This window comes from Botrytis cinerea, chromosome 6 (genome assembly GCF_000143535.2).
Source record: "Botrytis cinerea B05.10 chromosome 6, complete sequence".
Classification (NCBI taxonomy): domain Eukaryota; kingdom Fungi; phylum Ascomycota; class Leotiomycetes; order Helotiales; family Sclerotiniaceae; genus Botrytis; species Botrytis cinerea.
The window spans coordinates 2,009,383-2,028,000 of record NC_037315.1 but is presented as its reverse complement, the minus strand read 5'-3'; the positions used below and the strand labels follow the sequence as shown (position 1 = coordinate 2,028,000).

At 41.2% G+C, this 18,618-nt stretch overlaps 4 protein-coding genes across 4 annotated transcripts; 1 reads left to right on the top strand and 3 right to left on the bottom strand.

Annotated features, from left to right (window-relative positions):
• Positions 1–1,529: 1,529 nt before the first annotated feature.
• Bcrax2 lies at positions 1,530–7,507 on the bottom strand. The gene is made up of 3 exons (XM_024693639.1): positions 7,197–7,507; positions 2,582–6,996; positions 1,530–2,530 (listed from the first exon to the last, which is right to left on the bottom strand). The coding sequence occupies exons 2-3, from the start codon at positions 6,063–6,065 to the stop codon at positions 2,289–2,291; spliced, it is 3,726 nt and encodes a 1,241-aa protein (XP_024549425.1). The 5' UTR covers positions 6,066–6,996; positions 7,197–7,507; the 3' UTR covers positions 1,530–2,288.
• A 1,154-nt stretch (positions 7,508–8,661) lies between these two features.
• On the bottom strand, positions 8,662–9,647 carry Bclcl3. The gene is made up of 2 exons (XM_001558986.2): positions 9,230–9,647; positions 8,662–9,169 (listed from the first exon to the last, which is right to left on the bottom strand). The coding sequence occupies exons 1-2, from the start codon at positions 9,608–9,610 to the stop codon at positions 8,759–8,761; spliced, it is 792 nt and encodes a 263-aa protein (XP_001559036.1). The 5' UTR covers positions 9,611–9,647; the 3' UTR covers positions 8,662–8,758.
• Positions 9,648–9,844: 197 nt separating this feature from the next.
• Bcogg1 lies at positions 9,845–11,383 on the bottom strand. Its single transcript, XM_024693638.1, has 3 exons — positions 11,213–11,383; positions 10,795–11,155; positions 9,845–10,742 (listed from the first exon to the last, which is right to left on the bottom strand). Exons 1-3 carry the CDS (start codon positions 11,335–11,337, stop codon positions 9,954–9,956), a joined length of 1,275 nt encoding a protein of 424 aa, XP_024549424.1. The 5' UTR covers positions 11,338–11,383; the 3' UTR covers positions 9,845–9,953.
• Positions 11,384–11,475: 92 nt separating this feature from the next.
• BCIN_06g05810 (hypothetical protein) lies at positions 11,476–14,188 on the top strand. Its single transcript, XM_024693637.1, has 6 exons — positions 11,476–11,585; positions 11,655–11,683; positions 11,749–12,942; positions 12,990–13,251; positions 13,303–13,514; positions 13,567–14,188. Exons 1-6 carry the CDS (start codon positions 11,558–11,560, stop codon positions 13,591–13,593), a joined length of 1,752 nt encoding a protein of 583 aa, XP_024549423.1. The 5' UTR covers positions 11,476–11,557; the 3' UTR covers positions 13,594–14,188.
• Positions 14,189–18,618: the final 4,430 nt, after the last annotated feature.

Genomic DNA, 18,618 nt, shown 5'->3' with positions numbered 1-18,618 from the left:
ATCACTTATGACTCTTTTTCCAATATACGTTCGGTCTTTCTACGAACCATATCCGATCTGATAGGCCCCTCACTTATACGATATCTCAGAATCATTAGGGAGATTTCGGATACTCGACGTTCAGTATCTATCTCGCTCGCTTTGGTTAAAAAAAATAAAAAAAAGATTAATAATTATAGGTGTCATCTTGGTGGTGATTGTGCTGTCTTCATAATGGTATATTTTGATATATTGTATTGTATCCATCTCATTCTGGATTCAAAGCTATAAGAACTATATATAATGCAATACACTTATATACTAACTAATATATATTCTTGTATACATATTATATATATATATCTATTCCTATTACAATAACAATAACAATTAACACCCATCTTCGATTCAAACATTCGAAAATCAACACCAGATTCCACAAATATTAATAAAAAGACGACTCATCTTATTAGCCATTCCGCGGAATTCAAATACCGAACATGAGTTCTACTCATCTTTCTCGACTTGCTGCTCGCTTACTACAATTCGATAATGAGATGGGATGATAATGATATATATAATGATATATATATATAAAATTCCCCAATATTCATATATGCATGCATTCATACATACACACATACCATCCCATCAATTCCATATATGATCCATCTCCATAAACTCCTCCTCTCCCACACGATCAACCCATAAGCCAACCAAGAAGTAAAGTTAAAGACTCGGCCGAGAACAACATTCCGAGCTGTAACTCCATAGATAGATAGGTGAGCAATAAAATCAACAAGGGCGAGGCTCTCTCTCTCTCTCTCTCTACTCTCAACCAAACCCACAATTTTCTTCTTCGTCTTAAAACTAGCACTAGCATTAGCATTACTTAACACTATATATCACTTCATCTTCCTCAATTAATATCCATATCCATATCCATATCCATATCCATATCCATATCCATCAACGAATTACCACACACACAACAAACATCCAAAGATTCAATTCTCACTCACTCACAGCAAGAGAAAAAGGAAAAGGGAAAAGAAAAAGGAAAAGGAAAAGGAAAAAGCATTTTTTTAATTTTACTTTTCAATCCCATTCCCCAATCCAATCCTAAGATGAGTCTTTACTTTACCATACTATATATACTCTACATAGAGCCCTCCTCCTCCCTCCTCCCAAGTCTCAACCCCAGAAGCCCATCACCATCAAATACACAAAAGTGAGACAATAAAACTCTTTATCAATATTGATTACTGGTGGTAATCAAGAAGAAAGAATACAAAACGCGAAACAAAAAGTGTGAGAAAAAATTAAACCAAAACCAAATACTAACTAGCTCACTCTCCCCCTCTCCCTTGAGAGAGATATATATATCGCTTATATTACATCTCAATAATACCTACTATCTTATACCATTCATCATTTATTCATCTCCTAGCAATAATCAAACTACAATTTATTCCAATTCATAATAAAATACCAATCATATAAAATCTCACAATCTCACAATCTCACAATCTCAAAATTTCATAATTATATGATTTTTATTTCTTCACTATCTTCACCACCTTCATAAACTTTTCTCCCTTCTCTCTACTCTCCCCTCCTTAAATTCATCGCTTCCCTCCCTAATTCTCTTTCCTGGGAAATCAATTCCTCCAAATCATCTTCCACTTCTCACAAAAAAAAAAAAAAAACAAAGTAAAAAAAAGGAAAAGAAAAAGGTATAACTTTAAAACATTACTATCAAGCCCTATGTATTTTCTCACTTTCGCCTCTACAAGTGCGAAATGAAATATCCATACATGAGGTACTTGTAATCACGCAGAAAGGTATCAAGATCTACTTCAGTAATCTCGCTAGCTAGTCTTTGAAGAAAAAAAATCCATTCCACGCTACCACGCTAATTCCACCCTTCGCAGCCGTTATGTCGGTGACCGCAGATTGTATTGTTTTCTTTATCTTTGTACAAAGTGTGAGTAATGAGAAAGAGATTTCGAGTTGTGTTGTAATATGTCCGATGAGTTTTGGTGTAAAAACATTAAGCCTGGCTGTAATGCGAAAATAGAAAGAAACTGGTGACGCCGCTGGATCTGCATAATTGCCGAAAAATTAAGAAAGCAAAGCGGATCGCTCCATGGAGCAATAAATGCATCACTTTGATATGTAAAACTCCAAATGGGTATGCTGAAACAATGAACAATGAAAGAAAAATAATGAAAGGCATATCAGCCTATCCAGAACGCCTTTAAACCAAGCCCCTTCCCTCCCATTTACGCCGTCGTAATACTGTCATCTCAAATCATGGGTGCTTTTTCGGCTGCGGTTCGACCTTGACCAAGTGAACTGAATAGTTGTTGTGGAGGAATTCTTGACATTCCATTATTTTGGTCGTAACTATTTGTTGGTGCAGGCATATAACCCTCTCGTTTTCTTCTGATACGTTCTGCAAGTACACCTGCAACAACGATAAGGAATATTAATGCGAGAGAGATCGCTAAAGCAATGAGTACGACCAAGCCAACTGCAAGGTGACCGCCTAAAATGGTGTTAGAAATTGATTTAATAGTTCATTATCATGATCACATACCTGATGATTTGAAGAAGTTATTTTCTTGTGAGAAAATGTGTGACAGACTACCTCCGGTATTTGAGGTGCTGCTTGTGAGAGCAAAAGGTTGAAAGGTGGTTCCATTGAAAAGAACTGCCGAGACGTTGCCAAAGGTGGGTAACACCATAGCACCTGTAAGCATCAAAACCTGATTGGAAGGAATAAGATCAGAGTTGTCATGGTTTGATGAAAGAGGCATCATTTGAAGGCCACGAATGACTGAACCGCTTTCGAATACATCCCCAACCGAGAGCCAGTTAGTACCATCATATTTCATAATGAAAGCTGATCCATTCTTTGCAGTACCAGCTACCCAATACTCTGAGATGTCACTAGTCGCTGGGACAAGAGATGTTACTGTTCCTGGGATATTTTCTGCACCAGTGGCGGTGGTCCATGTTTGAGCCTTGGTATCGTAAGTCGCTACGGATACATTGGCGCCGTTGACTGTCAATGATCCGCCTACAATAAGAGAGGTGTCACTAGCCCAAAGCATAGTGTTGACAGTACCTTCAAGATTTGTTCCTGGTCGATTCCATTGGGATGCAGACGCCGTGAATAGGCAAACACCTGGGCAATCCAAAGATCCGGCTCGAGTGAAACTTCCACCAACATACAAATCACCAGTCTTCGTCCTCACCGCAATATCATTGACAGCAACAGATGATCCACCGAGAGCTGGTGCTTGTGATGAAAACCTTGAAGTCTTAAGATTGTATGAGATAAGCCCATTGATTTCTCCTCCACTAACAGTCCCGGTAACAGACCCCCCAGCATACAAAATGTCGTCTTGTATAGCCAATGCACGGAAGGTAGAATCTGTGTCAATTTGAGATCCGATTCCAGTGACAGTGTTATCATTCGCGCCATCAATAAAGACGAGGTTATGAACGTCAGTACCATTGGTAGAAGTTGCGGTGAAATGACCACCGAGGATTGTAATATTACGCGAGCCACTCTCGTAAAAGAGCCCAGTTACAACACCACTGACATTTTGACTAGCAGTATTTCGTTTCGACAGGGTTGATGTAGACTGCACTTGGGTAGGTTGAATCTTGACGGGGAATGGGCTCAGTCCTGATGCGAGAGAAACTACTCCGTTGGCGCTAAGTTGCGAGGATGAGAGTGAACCAGCAAAGATGGCGTCGCCGGAGGCATTTACTGCGGCGGTGAGTTGACCGTTGATAGACATAGCCGCAATATTAAGGTTCTGCAACCAATTGTCGTGTGATGGTACCCAAATGGCGAAACCAGAAACGGAAACTGAAGAGTTACTTCCAAATGCAAGGAGCTGGTTAAAATCTCCAGTCAAGGTAATGACGTTCTCGGGTTTGTTAGCGGTGATATTCAATGATATTGGTACCACCGATGTAACCTTTCCATTAACACCGGCTCCTAGTGCACTCCATTTATTCTCAGCGGTATCATATGCGGCGATATTGTTCAAACCTGCAGTAGTCGTTGAGCCTGAATTGCTGCTGAAGTTTCCTGCAACATAAAGGGTTGAGTCATCAAGGAGCATAGTGAGGACCTCTCCGTTTAATCCTCTGGAATCTAATGAGCTTGGACCGGAGTCTGAGATTGAGAATACGTTTTCGTATCCTGTTGCAGAAAAATTGCCACCAACGAAGATAGTGTCGCCAGAAGTCACAACAACATTGACCTCAGCATCGTTATTGAGTTTCATACCAGCTTGATCGATTGTATTGTTCTGGAAATCGGAAGTATTGATGACGCTTTGGCTTGGATCGAATTCGAAAAGACCATTTAATCCTGTGCTAGTCGCGCTATTCAAGATGAACCCAACTCGCTGAGCTACAATGGTAAACTTCTCCGAGTTTCCAGGGATTTGGCCACTTGGAGTGAGGGTGATTGAAGGGCGGAAGGTATCACTGGCAGCTTCGATGTAACCGGAGTATACTTGATCATACTTGTCGTAGTCATTAGATTGGAAAAGGGTGATAGGCGAGCCGAAGGTTGCGGCGGTATCAGAAGTGCTACTGGCCACACTTCCATTTACAACAATCGAGCCTCTGCTTGTACATGTACTATCCTGAATACATCCTGGGGTGTACATCTTCACTGTGTAGTTGCCCGACTCTCTGATATCGGGGTAGAAGACCACAGAAGCTGAGCTTGCGGTATCTGCTGTAAATTTCCCTGTGAGGTACTCTGCATCACTTTGAAATGAGGGACTAATGGTCCAAGGGCCGGTTGATGTTGTGTTCGAAGCAGTTGATAAAGAAGCACAGGCAGGCTCGTTGAAATCGTTAATAGCATAGGAGAAAATGTCATCCTGGAATAACTCAATGCCATTCAGGCCACCTCCATTACCGTACCAATCAGAGATATCAATCTGAAAGGCATCCATACCAACTGAATTCACAAAGTGAAAGTCCTGGTATGGAATGCTAGCATTGTTGCTCAAAGGACATTCCGATGTACATGTTGCATTAGCACCTGTAGCTGGATCGATGTAAGTAAAGTTCATGATGCCATTGATTGGCTGAGCCGTATATCTCCAAGTCTTGGTACCTCGACCGCCTTGGTGCGTATTCCATAATCTCAACTTGGTAGGCTGGAAACCAAAACCAAACGTAGCTTTCCACCACCCAGCAGAATCATCCTTCAATAACCAAGTATTTCCGGCACCGTCAATACCATTAGTCTTGCAAACAATGTTTGTTGGATCGTCAAAGCCCGTAGTTGTGGCTGTGCCACTGCTTGTGATATTAGCGCCGGAAATGTTGACAATTTGTTGATCAGTTGCATTGCTAGCCTTGCTGGTAATTGTTGCAGTAGAATTTCCGAGTCCTGTGAAAGTTCCCCCAAAGATAATGTTTCCGTTTGACGCCTTCGAGATCGAATTGACCCGACCGTTAAATCCAGAGAAAGGTAGGGCGACCAAGGTATTGTCCACCAATTTGATTACGTTTGAAGAATTTGTAGAATCGAAATAACCTCCAATGTAGACTGCATTTGTTGTCTCGTCGCATAAGAGTGCTGAAACTGACCCTGATAGTCCGGGAAGTGCAGTGATTGCCGATGTATTTGTATTGAACAGTGCGATCCCTTGCGATTCCACATTTCCTAAGCTCGTAAAGTTGCCTCCAATTACTACCCCCACGAGTGTCCCATCCGATTTGACGTACGGGCACATGGCTGCGATTGAAGCATCGGCCGATGCCAAGGAATCAAATTCACCCGTGGGAAAGCGTACCATAACGGATTGGGTCGTAGTGTTGTAGCCATCTTCATTTTGGCCGACGTATTTATATAACGAAATGCCATCAAAATCTCCACCGAGCCCTACACGTCCTAAGTTCGAAAGATCGAGGTTGGCGGATGGAGCCGGTTGGAAAGTGATCGCATTCGTTAATGGCGTCAAGGTCAAGAGAGAAGAAAAGGCTATTATAGATGGCGAATTCCTAGCTGATGGACTCAGCCATGATGAGAACCTCATTGCTGTTCCCCTCTGAAAAGTATTAAAAAGTAATTATTCGTGTCGCAAAATTTGTGAGAATTAAAAGCTCGATGGCTTCTCCTCCTCCACTTTCGTAAATAGTTGCATTGACTTGACGCGCAACGCTTAAGCCATTTAATTGTCCTCCAGTATGGTGTGTAAATCGATGGAAAATTCGTCGCTCGTGGATATATCAGAGAATCGACGGAGCGTCTTATCGAAGCGTATAACGAGTGTAGAGTTGTGTAAAGTTGTGTTGTGTTGGTGTTCAAGGTGGAATGGAGTCGAAGGAATCCAAAGTGATAGACAGTAATCTCACTCACAGACCGAAAAGGCAAGTCGACTTGATTGGACGGGACTAGATTCGCGTATTGGGCTAATGAGAGAGATTAAGTATGGATTAACTTTTTTTTTGTACCAGCTTTGTGAGTGGTGAGCCTCGGGTGTTCAGGAACCAGGAACCAATTTCAAACTAATCAACGGGCGGTTATTGTTAGGATAATCCTCCTTGGACTTGGTCGTTGATAAATTAATTTGGGGGGGTGAAAATTCAGAGATCAATCTGTAAGGGAGAGACTTTTTCTTGTCTGGATGATGCTCAGTTGGTGGGATATGTAGGTATTATTATCGATCGATTGAATTGCGCAGTCTGTGAGACTAGCTGGAAGTATGGTGGAGTGTTGTCTTGGGGCAGAATTGCTGTTTAGAGGACGCCAAGCGAGATTGAGATTGGTTGTGCGAATTGCAGGCTGATTGATGGCGGATTGGGATCCAATGGTGGGCGAATCTGAATGCAATGGGTGGATGATACGAGAACGGTTGAAAACGTTAAAAAGAAAAGTGCAATCGATGGATAGAGTTACGATCGACTGAAGTGTGTACGTGAAGAGTGTGTGTGGAAAAACGAGTGTGTGGTTGGTATTCTGTGGTGCTTCAAACCGAGAAGAGAGAAGTTAGTTACACGGGGCCGATTTCACCTCTTCTTTTCCTCTTCACCTTGGACCCTGGCTCTCGGTGTATCTTTGTCCTCTGCTCTTGCATATGTGCATATGGGAACGTGAACAAACCGCAACACTGCATGTTGGGGCAAACGGGCAGAGCATAAACAGGGGCAGGAATTGTGACACGTACCGGTATTGTGCAATGTTTGGGCAGCCAGCAGTGGCAGAATCACGAACAACAAAGCGATCGATGGATGAGCAACACGACACGAGGAAAAAAGGGTGCTGATAAGAAAAGAGCGTGTGTCTGATTTGACGAAAGAAAAAACGAGTGACTGTGTATGTGTACAGAGTATAGAAATTGGAAGATGTGACTTTTTCTAATGGTTGGTACAAATTAGGAGTAGAAGAACATTTTGGGAATGGTGGGAAGATGAGAAGATGAGAAGATGAGAAGATGGAGGAGATGGATGGGTGGGTGGGTGGATGAGCACAGAGTCCTTTTTTTTTTCTTGGGATGGATGGATGAATGAATGAATGCATGCATGCATGCAATGGCTTGGATGCTGAGCATAGCACTCATCACTTTACATTTTCGGATGATGATGAAACCATCAAGGCACATCCCATCTCTCTGCTTTCCCAAACGGGATTGCAATCCTACTAGGTGCTTCTTCAATAAGCTCTGGGTTTTGCTTTTGACTGATGGGATTGGATTGGTTCTCCGGAAAGCGTTCGATGGGTCTCTCTCTCTTCCTGTCGTATAAGGAGAGAGATCGAGATGGGACGTGGATTGTCGCTCGAACTATGAATAGAACTATGAATAGAACTTTGTATCGAAGTATCGAGAGAACGACGTATATTAACAAGACTATGAATAGAACTACGTATAAAACTATGAATAGCAACCACCTACAAAGATATGCAACACTGATTCGAGCGACAGACACGTTCACTTCTTCGTTGTGCCGCACTGCACTAATAAGCACATCACAATATCTGATCATCTTCACAATCTCGAGTACGTCCCTCTCTAGCACCAGCACATCTGCTCATGCCGACCTGCACATTGTATTATGCCCCGTTATGTAATGTTATGTTATGCAGTAGTGCACACACACACACACACACACATTCCTCACTTACTTGCTCGGGTTACTCTGCCCTTGACCTAATTATTCCTCCGAGGAATCTAGGAACCGTCCTAACACAACTAGCATCGTCTCAAACATCAATACTCGTGCCGGGAGAGATAAAACTGTCTCCGATGGCTGGCACCATAACAAACATTACTGGCTTGCTTGCTTGCTTGCTTGCCTGAGGACGAAATCTTCGCAAGTGATCCATTTCTATCTATTTGCTCTTCTCTTGGTATGTCTGCGCATGAAGAAACTTATTATGATGGTTCAGGCTCATCCCTCCCCAATCAACCATCTCTCAAAATTGAATATCATGTACGATGGATGGATGTATTAATACTTCACCGTTTGCGTTCGTTTTGTCAATTGATCATTCGTTCTCTTGATGACTATTTGTTAACTAAATAACCCCTTAAAAATACCATTCTATAATACCTGTCTCAAGATCTATATCAACATTCTACTATTGATAATAACAATAAGAGCATATCACTCTCCGAATTGAAACACCAGAACTCAAATTTCACTCAAGCGTCTTCAACTGCTCAATAAACAATGAATGAATAACATACAGGGTATCTATAATAATCTATCATGCTTCCTTCCCCCCCATTCATTTCAACATCTTCGCTGCATTCGCCGTGCGGGTCTTATAATCTCTCGGGCTTTCGTAATCCTTTTTCTTCCCCGACCACATGCCCAATTTCTTCTTCTTGGCCTCTTCCTCAATCGCCCGGTACTGCGCCTCGAAGTCTCCAAACTCCGCTCCCATCTTCGCCTCATACACCGTCGCCATGCCCGCCCTCAACATCTCCTTTCCCACATCCTTGCGCACGAGAAATCGCCGCACCCACACCGTAGCCACCACCCGATCATACTGGTCGCGTTTGTAGATGTAAGCGCGCACGCGACGATTCTGAATATACTCTCGCAGCCAGGCCAACGCCTCGGCGGAAAACGGCTGTGCGGGTTTCCCAAAATGCGCGCCTTCGGGGGCGTCGACGCCGGCGATGCGAACGTGGATCTGAGAATTGGTTAGGCTGTGCAAAATGTGATACCCCAACGCAACATGTGAGAATCCTACCGTCTTGTTTTTCAAATCCTTTCCCTCGGGTAACTTCTTGCGGCCGGGCATCCATCCCCAACCCGCCAGTCTCCCCCCAGGCGTATGAAAAAGGTGAAAATTGTCCGCATCTCCCACTCGCGTGACGGTGCCGAATAAGCTCCTCTTCCTGAAGAATCCGGGTCGAATATATGCAGCTTCGGGGATGCGACGTAAGTAAGAGCGATAGAGGCGCGTGGAAACCAAAATCGTCGTGGTCAACAAAATCGTCGGGATCACGGTTCGCGGATCCGTGTAATGCTGCCAGTCCGTGGCATTGAGATTATCGCCCCATGTGAAGGAGGGCCGAGTGTCGTCTTTTTCTTCCTTCTTGGATTTTGAGGAAAAGTCCAGCCATCCCATGGTGTCGGCGGGCAGTACCAGTTCTGGAAATGATGTCGAAGTGGGGAGGTTGCTGCTGCTCAATGCTGAGACAGGGGTCATTTTATGATCCGAGCTTCGGGGAAAAAAAGTGACTTTGATATTCAAACAAACACGCGGAACAATATCAGATGAAAGGCCATCGTGAGCTAGAAGACGTCCTTGGAAATGTCCAAGAGCTTCTGAAACGATGAATTGACATTTGGACTGTGTTTATGTGCGTTGAATTTTTATAGCTGGAGCTCCTTAATTTAACGAAAAGTATCTGTGTCCAATTTGATGTTTACATTTATTATACAATATTATAGTTACCGCTTCCGACTGCTTATAGTTTCCTCCTTTTCGCTCTGACACTTCTTGCCGATGGCTCAAACACTTTTACTTCATCCTTGACTTCGATTTCGTCTGTAACGCCTTCGCGCTTAATCACTACTTTCTCTTCCTTTATATCCACCTCCTCTGAAGGATACTCTCGTTTGACTGCTACTTTCTTTTCTAGGACATCCCCATTCTCCTGCTTGACCTCAAGCTCATCAACTTTAACTTCAACCTTGCTTACAAGTTTATCAGAAAATGTTTTCAGATCCGCCGCGAACAAGACCGAGTGTGCCCAGCCAGCCTCTTTACCCCATAATCCTCTGAAATGATCCCCAATCGCATCGTATGTAGCTTTGGTGAGACTCTTGTGTTTTCCTTTTCCAAATCTGTAGTCTCTTTGGGCAATTTGCCAAACGTGGGTGTCCACAGGAACCGCTTCTCCCCATCCCAAGCCCATCAAGCAAACGCAGTCAGCTACTTTTGGCCCAACACCCTGAAGCTCGAGCAGCTCTTCATGTGCTTTTCTGTAACCAGGACGTCCTCCTGCTGGAACTTCCCCTTCAAAAGGGTGGTCAAAAGTCTCTGGATTGCGAAGGTTCTCAAGCCAGTCTTTTGGCTTCGATGCTACAATCGATGCTGTTTGAGCAATGTACTTTGCTCGGTACCCAAAGCCTAGAGCGCGGAGATGTGACTCTACCCCAGAACCAGTTAGGGCTTCAGGTTGTGGGAAGTCATGAAATGGTTGATCATCAATATGCCCTATTAGGGGTCCATAATGTAAACACAAATTGTTGACCTAAATCGGAATGGTTAATAAGATTATTGAAATCCTGAGATCGGAATCATACCATTTGTGAAATTCTTATAATATTGTTGTTGCTGCTGCAGATAAATCCCACCAGCGCCTCCCAAGCATCTTGTTTGAGAATGCGAACTCCTGTAAACTTAGGTGCTCTCTTCTTGAAATTTGGATCGGCCAAAGACCATTGTTCATACATCTCAGTCAAGTTTGGTGAAAGGTTCAGGTAATGCCGAAGTAAAGATTCTGTATCATCTTTATCATCTTCTTCATTTTCATCTTCAAGCTCTTCCTTCTTTACTACAGGTTGATGATGCAAAGAATCTTTGACCTCGGGAAATATGGTACGATAGTGAAGATGGGTTGAGTCTTGTTTGAGAGAGATTATACGGCCATGTAATGTACAAGACCTATTCAAGATTAACCCCCTTTCCTTCGACTAGAGTATTAGAGAGAGAGTCACGTACCAATAATCTTCATCTACAGCTTTCTTCCACCGAAACGATTGCCCACAACGTAATGTAGTATCTATACAAAGCTCTGCCAGACTCACTGGAAGCTTTCTCCATTCTGAAATCTTTAAATTGCCCATTGTGAGAAAGCGATTGTGATTTTATGGGGGTTGGGTGAAATCCACCTTGGCGCGCTCTACAGGAACAACGTTTCTAATCTTAGCGCGAAATTCGAATGAGATTCGCGACAGCTTCTACAAAAATTCCGCCTCGGGTTTGAGCTTGTCAATCAACCACAATCACAATCGCACGTATCTGTTTTTTCCCGAAAAAAAGATATTCTGGATCGCAATTAACAATATGAACGGCGATACTTATTCATCAAGAGGCATGGCACCTTCAACGACAAAACCTAAAAGGGAAGATGGAGCTACTACTGACAAGAAAGCATCAACAGATCGACATGGTTCGTCTAGAGATTATCATGTAAGAATGTTTCATCAATTATTTCAAGGTCAATTTATCATTTATCTAACATGCTGAAAACAAAGTCCCGAGATGATCGACGTGGTGGTGATAGAGATCGAAGACGCTCGCGCTCTCCAGGACATCGAGGCTCCAGAAATTCTCGCCGCGATGGAGAATTAGATTCACGGGGTGCGGATTCTTACTCGACGAGTCGCGAATACAGAGAGCGGGAGCGAGAGGATAGATATTCGGGCAGGGAAAGAAGAGGTGGTGGTGGCGAGAGAGAGTGGGATAGAGATCGTGGAGCTGCAAGACGAGATGCCAGAAGGGACGATGACGAAAGACCGCCGCGCAGAGACAACAGAGATTTATTCGACGATAGGCGTGGTGGCGGAGGTGGTAGACGGGGTGGTGATCGAGGCGATCGAAGAGACCGTGGAGATCGTGGAGATCGTGGAGACCGTGGAGATGCCGATGGAGGATTCGCAGCTCAACGAGCCGCAAAGCGAGACAAGAGTCCAACACCGCCACCAAAGAAGAGAGAGCCCACACCAGATTTGACGGATGTTGTATCAGTTTTGGAGCGCAAGAGGAGATTGACACAATGGGATATCAAACCACCAGGTTATGAGAATGTTACTGCTGAACAAGCTAAACTTTCGGGCATGTTCCCACTTCCAGGAGCACCAAGACAACAACCTATGGATCCAAGCAAGCTACAAGCTTTCATGGCACAGCCCAGTGGACAAGTCACTAATGCAGCTCTCAAACCTTCGAACTCCAGACAATCGAAACGTCTCCTTGTCCATAACATTCCTGCTGATACCAAGGAAGAGACTATTGTTAGTTTCTTCAATCTTCAGCTCAATGGATTGAATGTCATTGAGGGTTCTGATCCTTTAATCTCAGCACAAGTTTCAAAAGATGGCTCATTTGCTTTACTTGAATTCAAAACACAATCTGATGCTACTGTTGCTTTAGCATTGGACGGAATTACCATGGATGGCAATGACCATATGGAAACAGAAAATGGCTCCGCAGATACCCGAGGTCTTTCCATTCGTCGTCCAAAAGATTACATTGTACCAGCAGTTACTGATGAAACGCCATTCGAACCAGGTGTGATTTCTAATGTTGTAGCTGATACTCAAAACAAAATCAGTGTTACTAATATTCCTCACTACTTGAATGATGAGCAAGTTACCGAGCTATTGGTATCTTTTGGAGAGTTGAAGGCTTTCGTATTGGTCAAAGATAGCAACACAGATGAATCACGAGTAAGTACGCTATTGAATGTTTTTCGCCAGATACTAACATGATTTAGGGAATCGCTTTCTGTGAATACGTGGATCCTGCTGCAACAGATATTGCTGTTGAGGGTCTTAATGGTATGGAGCTTGGTGATAAGCATCTCAAAGTTCAGAGAGCTAGCATTGGTAATACCCAAGTATCTGGTTTGGAGATGAGCGTCAATGCTATGTCTATGCTTGCTGGTACTACATCACAGGATCTCGAAAATGGCAGAGTATTACAATTACTCAACATGGTAACTCCTGAAGAACTCATTGATAATGAAGATTATGAGGGTAAGTTTTTTTTTTTCTATTTGTTCGAATATTTACTGATCAATCCCTTAGAAATTTGCGAAGACGTAAAGGAAGAATGCGAGAAATATGGCAAAGTTCTGGAAATGAAAGTCCCAAGACCAACTGGTGGCAGTAGACAGTCAACTGGAGTTGGTAAGATCTTTGTGAAGTTTGACACACCAGACTCAGCAGGAAAGGCTCTCAAGGCCCTCGCGGGTAGGAAATTCGCAGATCGTACGGTCGTTACTACATACTTCCCAGAGGTAATTCTGCACCCTTCCTTTATAACTCATAACACTGCTAACCCCCACCAAGGAAAATTTCGAAGTCAGCGCCTGGTAGATAGTTCATCAACATACCGAAATCATCACCACGATCCTTTTCTGAGGTCCTTACTTATCTCCCTAGTACTCATTACTCACAAACTGATGTTGTAATTCAAAATTCATTCACAAAGCGAGTTTTTTTCCTCGTCATACAAAATACTACAACATCTTCTGTACTTTTAGCATCATAACATCCATCCATCGGCGATTTTTTTAGTATTTTTTTCACTGTCACTGTTTCAGTCACAGGATCGATAGGAGTCTTAATATGACTCGAGAAAAGCAAATTAGTCTACTACATACCTACCTCCCTGCCTGGCTACCTACAGTTTACCATAAGTTCTTTTGATTTCTATCTAACTGATTTTCTCTAGCTAGCTAGTTTTATTAGTGTGAATTTCGATTATGTTACTAATGAATTTTGGGGGTGGGCGGTTATGTATGGGGTATGTTTATGTTGGTGAGGTGAAGGTGAGGGTGAGAATGAGGATGAGGATGAGGATTTTCGTGAAGGTGAGGTGAGGGTGAGGACATTGATATTTGAATTTGATATTTGATATTTGAATCTTGGTGATGAGAGTTTTTTGGTTTTGTGAATTGATGGGGTGTGATGTGATGTGAGATGAAGTGTGATGTGAAATGTAATGTGATGTGTAGTGTGAATACGGGTGTATATTTGATATTTTGTGGATGACTGACCAACTGACTGACTGATTGATTGATTACGTCTTGGCTAGGTAACAGTAATAAGTAAGTAATGGAAATTTATTGCTTGGGTGGCTGGTTGGTTGGTTGATTGGTTGGAGAATGTATTAATCTATCTATCTATCTGATAAGTATCTACTCATCTGGTGAGTGAGTGCTAATTGATATGATGTACTAGCTAGTAGGTTGTATTTTATTGTATTGTATTGTGTTATGTTATGTTATGTGTATGTATATGCGTATAATCTCAAACATTTAGATATTTGTATACTTGGATATTGATTGTTGGATATTGATTGTTGGATATACTAGTTGTTAGATTTATTTGTTATCATATATATCTAGATTTCTTTTAAAGAAAATTGCCGAGTAGAAGAGGGGGGGAGCAGAAGAGGAGGGCAATAGAAGAAGAGAGAGAGGGAGTAGAAAATAAGGGGAGTTAGGGAGGAGAGGATATTGTAATGGTTATGCTAATACTTGCGATTATAATTCGGATTGCGATTTGAGTTATAAATGAGATTGAAGTTGGGATTGGAGTTATCAATGGAGCTGGGTTTGAGAGGTGAGAGGTGAGGGTGAAGAAGGGTGAATGAAGAGTGAAGGGTATATGATAGGGTTGTTGGGTGGATGGTATGTGGTATGTGAGAGATTTCACATGTATTGTGGGTATGTAGTAGTGTATGATATTTGGTATCTTATTGTAGATTAATGTGATCTATATTTATATCTATTTTTGATATGATATAATATAAGATATGGAAATAGCTAGTAGATTGATATATGGAATTAGATATAGATATAGATGGAGATTAGATTTAAATATAATATCTTAGTTCTATATGTTTTTTGAGCTTAGTGAACTTGGTGAGTATAGTGTAATAGATATAATATCTGTATAAAAAGAAGTTTTATTCCTTGAGTTCTGAATGAAGGAGTTGAGGAGTCATTTTTGGGGGGGAGGGAGGTTGATTGATATGTTCGCTAAAAGCTTAGATAGATTAGTAAATAAGCAAGTATTCAAATGAATATTATAGAATATCTAAAAACGTGCCTAACAATTGTGAGGATATGGATGTTGAGACTGGGTAGGTAGAAAGATAGATAGTTGGCTAATTAGTGTTGATACACATAGTGTGTGAACGAAGTGAATGTCTTCAATTCAATGGCTACTGTAATATAGCTATTGTAGTGAAGCCCTAAGCGAATGCGAAAGAGACTAGCTCTTTCAGTAAGTCTATATAAGACTTACTACTTTAAATACATAGCTAGCTCTTTAGACGGAATACAATTAGATATACAGGACCTACGCGATTCGTGGGTGCTACGTCTTCCGTGTCCTCCTAGTATCAACACATACTCTCTCTGCCTTCCCCTCTACATCATCCTTGAAATATTTTAAATTCTATATGAAGATAAAAATTATTATTTCGAGGCTCTTGTATAATTTTGCTTTGTTGTGTGTGTATATATATACATATAGATCGAATTTTTAGGGTGGGATATGTTTTATTGGCTATAGTATTGATATTGATATTGATATATAGGATCTGGCGTTCTTGGATAGTAGGAAAGGAGAGAGCGGAGAGGGAGAGGGGGAAGTATTTCCTTCTTTTCGCAAATGAAAAGAGGATGAGAGGAAGGAGAAAGAAATAAAATGAGATAAATTCTAGAACAGTGTATACAATTGTGCATTATATCAAAATATCATAAGAATGTTTATCTTTGTATTATACTGAATCTTTAAAATAGCGCTGGATCTTTCCCTAATGTGAAGCTATGATTATGTGATATCATTTAAGGTTCTTGAATATTGAGAGGGTGATGTTTTTTCTACCTAGTAAAAGAAAGAAGGAAAAGGGAAAAGAAGAAAAGATTGCTCCGAGACTTTTGTCTTTAGTGGTAGTTTGCGGGCGCAGTCGGGACTAAGCGTGAGTTTGTGAAGTGGACAGGAGTGGAAGTTTGATAGTTAATAGGGAACGAGAGGATATTTACACTGGTTAATTTTCTATATGTAATTTAGTATCACGCTTTAGATTGTAAATGTGAGGTTTTGTGGTAATGTAGAGATGGGATAGGGGAAGATGTAAATAGTATTATTATTATATGAGTGTAAATTTACAAGTATGTAGTGTGTATATCTTTTCTCTAGTTATATTTTGTATGAGAGGGAGAGAGAGAGAAAAAGTGTCATTGTCTGCATATATATAGAGTTCTCCAAAGGCTTGTACTTAGAGAAAAGGTAAAGTTAGATTTATAGATAAAAAAATCTATACTCTATACGAAATCTGAAATTGTATTGCTTTACTGCTGCTACCTGAGTGGTAGAATGTACTTCATAATTTTAGATGAATGCAGAGAGAAAGAAGAGTAGAGAGTTAGGATTTGATTTGTTCTATAGAGTTGGGTTTTCGATAGAGAGATAAAGATTGTGTATAAGAAGGGAAGATTTGGAATTTGAATAAACAGATGCGTGGGAGACGGAGATGGAGATGGAAATAAAGATGTGGATAATTGTGTGAACGCAGTGAATGACTTCAATTCGAATGGCTACTCTAGTAAAACCCTAAGCGAATGCGAAAGAGACTAGCTCTTTAGACAGAATACAATATAGGCAATTAGAACCTACAATACATAGGTGCTACGTCTTCCATATCCTTCTCAAACCAGCAATAATAGTTTGGGATATAATTCTAGATACATGGATAGTCAAATGAGAAGGTGAGAAGATATTCTACTATTATAAATCCAAGTTCCTTTATCCTTCCTACCTCAGATTATATTGAAATTTTAAACCCACATGATATCTCTGATAATTCCTCAAAGTTTGCAACTGTATTAGAATACCTAGATAGATAGATTAAAGAGGAGGAGTATATGCTATTTGAATTTTATTCTCTGAAACAGTCTTGGATATTATATACGCATTATATAGTGATCACCCAATTCAGATTTGTATACTAAACAATTACTTTACCGAATCGGAACGCGAACTCTCGATCTTTTAATTCTGTCTCGAGTAATGATTACCTATCCTTCAATTCCTTCTTAATACCATGAATATTAAATATCAAATATCATAATGAGATCTCTAGAGTCTAGATATCTGAACCGATGTCCGAGTGATCGCTACCTCGCGAGTCATCCGTAAAGGTCTAGAGGAAGTATCAAGATCTCTAGACGGGTGAAATTAAAAGTTGAGATTATGAATGAGTGAGTATTAGATACTCGATAAAAACTCAGAATGGGTGATTCGGGCTCAACTAGTCAGCCTATAAGTTAAATTTGATGCTATATAATTTTGCTAAATGCATATATATGAATTAGGAATTTGAGAGTCTATCAGCGAGAATAGCGGTCTCTAACACCAGCGCATTTAAAATTTCCCCTCTCTTCTTTCCCCTTCCCCCTTAATTTAAGAAGAAGAAAAAGCCGTCTAATCTCTAGAAGAGAAGAGTAGGAGAAAGGATAACCGAAAGACGACGAGACTTAGTGAATTCAAGCTAGCCAGAAGAAAGGGAAGGAAAGGAAAGGAAAGGAAAGGAAAGGAAAGGAAAGGAAAGGAAAGGAAAGGAAAGGAAAGGAAAGGAAAGGAAAGGAAAGGAAAGGAAAGGAAAGGAAAGGGAAAGAAGAATTGAGAATTCATGTGTTCATATTATCTGATGCGTTTCTGTACACTTGAAATACTTGAGCAATCTTCTATATGATAAGAGGAGGGAATCAACAGTTTGTTTTCCGAAGGATGGAAAGAAGGAGGAAGAAAAACCAATAGCATTGTGTAATTTCTCCCAGAGCTTGGGAGGAAAGTAGGAGGGAAATATGAATACATTCAGTTGCATGAATTTCGTTGGATATAAAGTAATGATACCATAATAAGAGAAGAGAAGAGAATGGGATGGAATCGATGGATAGATATATCAATAGACAGATAGACAGACAGGTAGAGAATTCAAGTCAAATATTCGATTCGATCTATTTACGAATTCGAACATCAAGTAAGATGATTCAATCCACATTATTTACAACACAGACTCGACTCAAGGAGGAGGGGTTTTTTTATTATTAAAAATTCTTCTTTTTTACTATGAGCTCGCTCGAAACAAGAAGGAAAGTGGGAGAAGCACACTTGATTTCTATGTACAGATACCCAAGTAGCTAGCTGTCTGTATGTATGTATGAGAATGAGAAGCACACAGATGACGTAGCGCCTGCGATGGTAGGTCCCAAATGCCAAATTGCATTCTGCTTAAAGAGATATCCACATGCGCGAAACAGCAGGGAGTACGAAGAGGAATAGACAAGTGGCGCATGACTGAAAACCGAAGATACCTGTTATGTT